At 31.0% G+C, this 10168-nt stretch overlaps 1 protein-coding gene across 1 annotated transcript in view; it reads right to left on the reverse strand.

Moving 5' to 3' along the window:
* Nucleotides 1–9774, reverse strand: part of LOC111639160 (attractin-like protein 1) — a 34277-nt gene extending 24503 nt beyond the window's left edge. Inside the window, exons 1-2 of the mRNA XM_023384960.1 lie at nt 9467–9774; nt 2512–2712 (exon numbers count right to left, since the gene is read on the reverse strand). Coding sequence (XP_023240728.1) covers nt 2512–2712; nt 9467–9705 — 440 coding nt within the window. The 5' untranslated portion in view covers nt 9706–9774. The remainder of the gene's footprint in view (nt 1–2511; nt 2713–9466) is intronic.
* Nucleotides 9775–10168: the final 394 nt, after the last annotated feature.

A 10168-nucleotide genomic window follows, 5' to 3' on the forward strand; every position in this document is an offset into this window, starting at 1 on the left:
GTGTAACGGTAAGCACTCTGGACTTTGAATCCAGCGATCCGAGTTCGAATCTCGGTGAGACCTTTTGTTTTTTTCTGTCGCCGAAGTTCGTGCCCTATGCAATTACGACGCCTTAGAACGTATAGAAAAGTCTGCCGCAGGATAGCATACAGTGCGTGTATGTCCAACCGTATTGCACTGAATGAAAAATGTTCATTGTGACATTTATTGTGTAATGGACTTACAATAGCCAAGTGGTTTTGACCAATACATATCTATTCTACCCGTTGTAGTCGCTGGCAGAATATTAAAAACATTTTATACTTTACCTTTTTCCATCTACAAATCAAATAAGTCTTTTGAAAGAATGGGTTGACGAATTTACAATTTAATGAAAAGTTGTACCTGGTGATTGGACAAGGCGACAAGTGAAGACATTTTAAATCGCAGTAATTTTAATCTTGGAAAGTTATTAGATTTTAATGCTAACGATATTTCGTGATATTAATTAAAGTATGCGTGTTAAGCAGAAACACCAAAAACCAGTAAGTTTTGTTCGTGTTAAATATCGTAAGTTTTTGTGGACGAAATATTTAAATCATCCCCACACAGAAACGAAAAAAAAAAAACGATATTATTTCTTTATAAGCCATTTATTTTCAAAATTCTTAAAGTTGCAATTAAAAAACTAACGAGCAATTATTTATTGTGACACGGTCACAATGCCGGGCGGCAATTTTAAATCATATTTTTAATTTATTTCATTTAAAATATATGCTCGTCACCTGAAATTAGTACTGTAGTACCTGCACATCATACTTTTCCTGTTAACAACAGTCAAACCGTCATCTATCTAACTCTTTACAGGGGAAAATTTTTGAATTGAAATAACGTGACTTTCGGTTTGCATAGGAAGTATATATATATATATATATATACAGTAATACCTCGACTTACACTACCCCAACTTATGTGAAGCCAGAGTTACGCGATTTTCAAATGTTGTCGATTCGTCTTTTGTTTGAGCACTAAGCAACTCTCGATTACTCAATCCCCCACACTATTGTTCGGCTTACATGTTCAGACATGTCGCGTGGAATCGACACAGCCACAATTTATTTTGTGTTATTTATTTCTGTGTTGGTTATATCTACGGAGACTTGAGAGACTCTATGTGGTGATTTCTTCTAACCGTGAACGAATCAAAAGACAAGATAAGATTAACGAGAACATTTATTAGCTTACATACATCCGACTTGGGTTTTACACAAATTATACCCTGACTTACGTGGTTATCGCCCAGTTCCACCTATCGCGTAAGTTTGGGGTATCACTGTATACTTTAGAAAACCCAATAAATTCTTTGTGAAACAAAAAAACATATAAAATGTAATAATATAAATTAATGGTAAAGAAATCACTCCATATCTGGCTGCTTGATGAATGATGCAAAAACTAATTGAGATAAACCTTGTAAGTCACAATATCTTAGAGATAGACATCATGAAAATATCTTGTTTCATTCTCTTATTATTTATTATTACTAAAACAGATGACAGCGTTTGTTTCTTTATTGCATTTTTATTTAATATTACTCTACTCAATAAAACTGCATGCTATTAAATTATAATATTACAACTTGCCAAAAATGGCAAGTTGTATATTATAATTTAATAGTTGGATATTTTAAACAAAAATTTCTTTAATGAAATTTTATGAAAAATATCCAAAGTCACATAACTTTTATTCAATTTACATAACTATAGGTGAGGAAGTAGCCTATAAGAAAAAATCAACTAGGCCAATGTGAATCATGTTTCCTGTGATTGTCAAAAGGATGACAAGACTACAAGAATCTTTTTATTTGTATAAGTCTTTATTATTTGTATTTTTTTAAATGCCTTAAAATACTAGATATTTTTTAAAATGAGTTTTTCCTGTGTTCCTTGAATATTTGTCTTTTAATGAGGCAAAACTCATAAGATGAGTATTCGAGGAGTACAAACTGCAAACATTGGAAATATTTCAGGCAACCGTAAAAGGAGAGTGCATTAATAATACATCATGCAATATTGTTCATCACCTAGCAAACATTATTTGATAGCACTCAAAGAAGTATGAAGGGACACAACACGCAATAAAACCAAAACACAAACTCAGTTATATGTATTATTTTATAGTCTCATAAAAAATGTATGGTGATTTGTGGTTTAATACAAAAACTAAAAGGATTGTTTTGTTTTACTTTCAACTTCTTAACTATCTTCATTACTTAATATTTGAAAAGTTAAATTAGTTTTTAACTTTTAAATTAAGAATGTTCATAAAATTAAAAATTTATTTTATTATTAACAAATGCACTGTAACACAATTTCCATATCGTTACTTCAATTATGAATTTGTATGTCTTAAAAAATAAAAAATTACACAACTTAAAACTCAGTAATTCTTGAATAAAACAAATTTCTGTTTAAATATTTAAATAGTTAAGTAATTACTTCATTAGCTACAAAGGTAATTAATGTATCTTACCTATAAGCTGCTAAAAGTGGAGAAAACACAGAACCTCCATCAAAGATGTAGAGATGGTCCCAATTACATTCTGTTTTTAAATTAATTATTTGTAATCTGATAGTACTATTTGGTTTATTACTTTCAATAAGCCATGTACATTGCATTTCGACAGTATAGTTTCCAACTCCATCAGTAATATATCCTGAGCTTTCTGTAAGTCTAAGAAAAACAAAACACAAGTTTTAACATCACATTTTACATACATTAGATTAATATATTAATATTAATAAAATAAAATAAAATTATTGCATATGTTTAAGGGTACAGTATAATGATAAGCAACTGAATATAATTTCAATAATGTTGGCAATCTGATTTGCAAATTAATGACAAGTTGAATGAGTTTATGCTAAAAGGAAATATAGAATCATAATATATATTAAAGATAATAAACAAAACATCTGATTTCACAAATACTATTGCAACACTATTGACATAATGGATTAACAAAGAGTGCAACAGCCAAGTAATGCAGACTATATCCCAAGATATCATAATCAGCTAAAAAATAACTTTGATACATGTGACACAAACAGTTTATTTAAATATAGCAGAAATAAATAATACATTTTCAAGTCAGTATTAAACATTAGCTACCATCAAGCTACATAACCAATATTCTACACATACTAACAGTCTAATAGTCATAGTCTGGTATTCTCAAATATTGCATTTTCCTTCCAACAGACACCTTCAAACAGGCAAGTTTAATCTTTTTATTCTAAAAACCATTATAGCATGATCTGTAAAACTGAGGGTCAACAGTAATCTCTTAGAAAAATAGTAATTTTTACAAAGATAAAAATTACTATTATAGTTCAAGCATTTCCCTGAAAGGCTACTTCTATATATCTCCACCTTTTCCAAACTCATTGCTAATGTCAGTGAGTGCACTGGTTTTATGACTTTAACTTCCTCACATTGAACAACCTTTGGATCACGTTATTCTGGATAAAGCTGTACAACATTGTCCTTTTCTCATATTGTAATCATGCTGCTTAAGCCATACTTTAAGGTTCCTGTTGGTGACCCCCTATGTATTCATTGTTCAATCCTAACTGGTCATTCTTATACAGTATTCTGTATATCCCCAATTGTTCCTCATCCTTAATCCTATCCTTGTCATTTCTCAAAAGGTTATATACCATCGATGCTCTTTTGTACAGTAACCATGTTGTTTTGTAACTCACTACTTCCTTCATAATACAAGCCATGTTCTTATTATATGTGAACTTAGTCAGTTTGTCGGTTTTTTTTATCAAGGTTACTTGTCACCTTTTTAGGTTTGGTATAAGCACTTATCAATCTTTCAATAATGTTGGCTCCATATCCCAATGTTACAGCAATGCTACTAATTCTATCCAGTTCCTGTAACCTGTCATACACATTGGAGCACTAAATGAAAGCCCTTCTAATTAGAGCTCTGAAAGCCAAAAGTTTATAACCACAGGGGTTATTTGATAAAGATGGAATATACAAAGGGTCATGAGTGGGTTTAATGTAAACACTTGTGTTCAAATAACCATCATACAACAAGATATCTATGTCTAAGAAATGTATGTGTTGTACTCAGTTGCTCCAATTTAAGCTTCAAACTTTCCTCACTTGAGTTTATCTCATCTAAAGTGTTGAATTTTTTAATCATTTGTCTGCAATATGAACATGTCGTCCACTTACTTCTATAAAATTATGTCGTAACATACTTATAATAATTTCTACTTCCTTTATGAACAAAATGGGCTATCTATTTGCTTAATTCCTGGTTAGATGATTGCGTATCACCAAAAAGATTTAATTTATTTATTGTTACTGATATATAATAACTACTGCTAAAATTATTGAATTGCATAATAATTAAAAATAATCAAAATAAATCATAATGTACTGTACATATTCATCTTTAAATAATTAACGTCAGATTTATTGGAAAAATCAATAAATTTTTATAACATTTCCCTTCATTCAGTACTTAATTTAAATAATTATTATTAACATAAGTTTTAGCAATTACAGTACCAAATGTAAATTTAAATCTCTGGATTAATTTTAGACTATATTAAGGACAGCATAGTTAATTATTTATTAAAATTTTGTCCAAAGTGATAGCGCTCCAATCAATTATTTAAAATTAACCGAGTTAATTTTAAGTAATTTTTAAAAATGCTGAAAGAAAAGATTGAAAACCTAAACTCATAATCCCTGCATATCAGAAAAACACATTTTAGCAATCAAAAAGCATATACTATATCAAATGTAATATTTTCATTATCACCATTTAAAATTTAGTATTATTCTTTGCTTTTTACTTTTATTTTGATAATTAAGATAAATGCCTTATAATATTTAATTTTGTTTAATATTTTGCATATTCTTTAATATACTTTATACAGCATGACCTTGCCTATATAACTTTCACTTGATGTGAACAGGTTTTAGTTTAAAATCATAAAAAGTTTCATTTAAATGACAACAATTACAAGCACTCAACCATTAAATGCTCCTAAGCAAACAAAATTCTGATATATCACAATGCACACATTTGATAAAACAGCCTATTAAATCAATACAAATAGTCATTTTTTAAAATACAGTGGAACAAAACTCAGATATAATTTAACCTTGGTTTTATTGAACCAGACAGTCCAGTCCAGGCAAATCTGCTATGCTCTTAATGCATTTTTCATTGGATATACTGAATATGGTTATAATGGAAACTCAATTACAGTAAACTGCCTCCAGTGAACTCAAAAACACCTGGTAAATCTACTCCTTTTCTTAGAAAAGATCTGTTGTTTACTAGGAAATACAGTACTATATCAGTTACTGATATTAACATAACTGATAAATCATATTCCTCATTAACCTAAAATTCTTCACTCTTTTGTATTCAGTTACATTTGCAGCTTTGACAACAATCATGCTACAGAAGGAGTTCTTACAGATGAATAAATTTTGTGATCGGTGATTGCCCCAGAAGAAAAAAAATGGAGGAAGATGAAGAGGAAGGAAAAGAAAGTGGTAAGTCTGAAGTAATTGTTCCTATTCCGTACTGAAGAGGCCAAGAAGACACTGAAAATAATAGTAATGTGGGGACTTGCCACTCTTCAAGAATCAGATTCAGATATATTCTCAAACAATATTTGTCAATTGGAGAAAGTACTAAACGAAAATCTCATTAAGAATTATAAACAAAAGTGGATTAAGAGATTTTTTTCAAAGTTGTACAAAATTAGCCATAAATGCAGTTTTATTGAATATTCAGTAAATTATTGCATCTTTCAATGCATTTNCCAAAAAGACATTGAAAATAATAGTAATGTGGGGACTTACCACTCTTCAAGAAGAATCAGATTCAGATATATTTTCAAACAATATTTGTCAATTGGAGAAAGTACTAAACGAAAATCTCATTAAGAATTATAAACAAAAGTGGATTAAGAGATTTTTTTCAAAGTTGTACAAAATTAGCCATAAATGCAGTTTTATTGAATATTCAGTAAATTATTGCATCTTTCAATGCATTTCAATTATTCTTTTGATACATGGATGTAATGAACTAAAAGTAGTAGTCCCTTCTCTGTTCACTGAGAAGGGACTACTACTTTTATCAGGGTTCCACTATACATTAAAATAAACTCCTTACATTTAGAAGTTCTTTGTAACATCCTTGATTAATACTTTTGATATCGATTCTCATTTTTAGATCTTAATCACCATTAAAAAAATCTAGCAATGAGTTTAACTTTCCAGGAAACATTTGGCGGCACCAGCTGTCATCATATTTTATTTTTAACTATTATAAAATGGCAAAAAGAATAAAGTTGTCATTAATATCGAAAAACAAATCGTCGTTGTCAAATCTTAAGTCGGATTTGGATATAGAACGTTACTGTGCTATGGAAGCGTAACAAGCAAATTCGTCGAACTGTGGTCCGCGGGCTGCTCGAAGTCACAAAAGAGGTAATCACATGTTAATAATAAGACGGCGTTGCTTTATCACGTGATGCCTACATAGTATAGTGAAAAAACACGGATTTTTCCGCGAAAAGAAAAGCTGTCCGGAAACGCGTCAGAGATGTAGTCACGTGTCACGTGACACGTGACTACATCTCTGACGCGTTTCCGTGTCACGTGACATGGTTTGTTTGCATCCGCCGTCCAACGTGCATCTCCACTAGGGTTACCACTACTTAGTTTTAAAACCCAGATCTGGGTTTTTTGACCTTCTCTTGGTTTCTGGGTTGTTTTTTTTTCTAATTTTCGTAAAATATGGGTTTTTTTTAAATAAGCACCTAAACATTATATTTTACAGCAAATCAATAGAAAAAAATCAATACAAGATAATGTTATACAGTCATTTCTACGATGGACATTGGTTCTTCATACCATTTGGTTGTTCCATTTTTACATAGAACTAGCTGCAAGGACCCGCTTCGCTGGGTTTTTATTTGTATGTAATATAGTTTTTTTTTTATTCTAAGTAATCCAGAATCTGCTAAGTAATCCAGAAGCTGCAAGGAGCCGCAAAAACGCAAAAAACCGCCTGTAAATCTTGCATGCCGCTTTATATTAACACTTCCTTTGTTACTCAACAATTCCATTGTTAACATTTCCATTCTTAACACTTCCATTGTTAACATTTCCACTGTTAACACTTCCATTGTTAACATGTTAATAATAACATGTTTTTTTTTGAAATGCATAAATTGAAATGCATTGAAAGATAACTAAGTGCGATGATGTTCAGTGTTGTGGCTTGATTAGAAGTAATATTCGTACGATTTTGCCTACTGGATTTCTTCCTGCTCTTTGCCAACTTCCATTGTTACACATCTTCGAAGTCAACCACTTCGAAAGTTCAACCCCATATCTCCCGCACCCTTATAGCTATCGAGACACAACCACCATAGTGCTCGAATGTAGGAGATTTGGGGCTACTACCACATACAAACACCATTCATGTGCGATGTGTAGTTTTGGCTAAAAAGTAAAATATAGGGACACACACGTCCATTTATATATATAGAGAGAGAGATAGATAAATTACACAGAATCTGATGACAGATGATTCTGTGTTTGCCGGTAACTCTTTGGCATGTGCTTCACTATCATTGAATGATTGCATCCTCACATGACCCGATTCGTAGTCACTGTCAGGAGGAAAAATGTCGACAAATAAAAGTTCAAAAGATAAATTCTCATAGGCAACGGGATAATGATATAAGCCATATTATATTTATTGAAATAAATAATAAAAACCTTTAGATTTTATAAACAAAAACATGCTTTTCCATGGTACTTTATTCGCTGAATCCTGAATCACGTGGAGTTAACTTTTTTTTCTATGTAATTTTTTTTCAGATATTTTAAAGTCATTTCTTTCGCGATTCAGCACTCCAAAAAATTCAAACTCGATGCACTGCTCCAGGTAGTAGCGCTTTTAATCGTGTAGAGAGAGGAAGATGGCACCTCTTAGTGACCAACTTTCGGGTGTAATTCTAAAACACGATTACTTTGGCAATCACTTAGATAGTTCTGGAAAGACTGTTGACAAAAACTCGGAGCTTAAAAATTTCGAAGCTGCTGGAGGCACTCTTGCTAGTATTTGGAGTGAAAATGGTTATCGATGGTCATACCGTGATAGCCGAATTCATTAAACCTACAGATAGTACAGAGAGTTTTGACGAATTGAACCATGATTGGTATATTAAACACGTACGCGAATCTCAATATCTTCTACGGGTAAATTGAATTTAGGCTCAAATTATTAATCGATTTTAAAGAATTTTAAATAATGCCTTTTTTTTTTTATTTATTTCTAAAGATAACTAAGTGCGATGATGTTGAGTGTTGTGGCTTGATTAGAAGTAATATTCGTACGATTTTGCCTACTGGATTTCTTCCTGCTCTTTGCCAAATTACTCGCAATGAAATAACAGGGCTACTTAAGGTGCCTCAGACAATGAATCATGCTGATGAAGATGCAAGATTCATGCATTTATTCCAAAGATTAAACCTCGAATCGTTTGTTTTATCGCAAACCGAAAATCAGAATAATTTGCCATATGATTACTTTAGTCCTACCATATAGTCACAAATAAAAGGAAGAACTTACTCTACGTCTTATGTATTTTGCTCCAAAAAAAAAAGAAAAATATATACTTTGTGTAATAACATACGATGATACGTTAGCGGAGGATGCTGAACGGATGTCTGAAGATGATGTTGAGAGTACAGAATCTCTTGAATTAAAAAAACGATAAAGTTTTTGAATCAGACTCTTTACCTGTGATTGAAATCACTTGAAAATTGGCTGAAAAATCCATGGACGAGTGAAAATTAAAATTAATATAAAAATGAAAATTATGACGTTGATTAATGATAATAATAATAAAAAGATTGTTAAATTAATAATTAAAAAATAAAGTTCTTAAAATTTGTTCACATAAAGTATTTTATAAATGATAGTACATATTAATTAACTAATTAATAATTATATATTTTGGACCTAAGGTTTTTAGGGTTTCATAAAAAATTTTTTTTGTTAAAATCTTTCTAAGAAATCATGCCTAAATATTACGTATGATAGAGAAAGGGAGGGGGATCAAAGAAAATATTACGGTTTCTTACACGGGGGTAGGTAGGGGGTCTAGAATGGCCGAAATTGCTTTTACGTAATTTATAGACGGCTCCTTAAGCAATGGCGTCTCGAACGAGACACAATCGATAAGTAGTCTTATAATTTTTTGTTTATAACACTTTATATATAAATCGTCCGAGAAAATGTTTTGCATTTTATAAATGTATATTAAATATACCTCCTTTTTTAAAATAAAACAAAATAATAAAAAAAAAACTTATATTCCCTTAATCTGTATAATTGACATAATGAGTTACTTATAAAGGCCATTACCTAACCCGTCCTCCGCATCGATGACAAAACGAACCTTGCCAACCTCGATCACATAGACAACGTCCGTCTTGGCAATATCCATTTAAACACACAATATTATGGCAAGACGTAGTATTCGATGCTACAACTTCTCGTACGTTCTCTTGGAATATTATTAAAGTTAACAGAATAGCAAGTATTTTAGCAAAACCTTTAAATTCTGCTCTATGTACGCACCAATGCATTAACTTAGTCATCATCCACAGTGTCTCTGACTCTAATTAAGATTTCCCATTTCCCGGTTCTTTGCTTGTCCCGGGATTTCGGGGAAAATTGATCTGTTTCCCGGGATTTCCCGGGAAAGATATCAATTTTTCTTAGTGATATAACAAGGATATAATTGATTATTTTTGATATAAAATAAATCTTGAAATCAAAATGATATAATTATTTTTTCATTTTTTAAATAATTTAATATGTCCTGCAACCTCCAAAATAATAATAATAATATTAATATTGCTGTGTAAAATATATATTAAAAATTACCTTTGAATTACGTAAACACTACTTCTCTTGCTGTCTAGTATTCTTGATTTCTCTATCTTGGCTTGCTTTAATAGAGGCATCGTGCTTATAGACCGTTAATTTGGTAATTCGTTTAGCTTTAATAATCGGGTTTATGAAGAAAAACTTCGTACTCGTTTGTATCCTTGCCCAATTTGC

The sequence above is a fragment of the Centruroides sculpturatus genome, unplaced genomic scaffold, assembly GCF_000671375.1.
Source record: "Centruroides sculpturatus isolate CEXI.00-Female unplaced genomic scaffold, Cexi_2.0 scaffold1206, whole genome shotgun sequence".
Lineage (NCBI taxonomy): Eukaryota > Metazoa > Arthropoda > Arachnida > Scorpiones > Buthidae > Centruroides > Centruroides sculpturatus.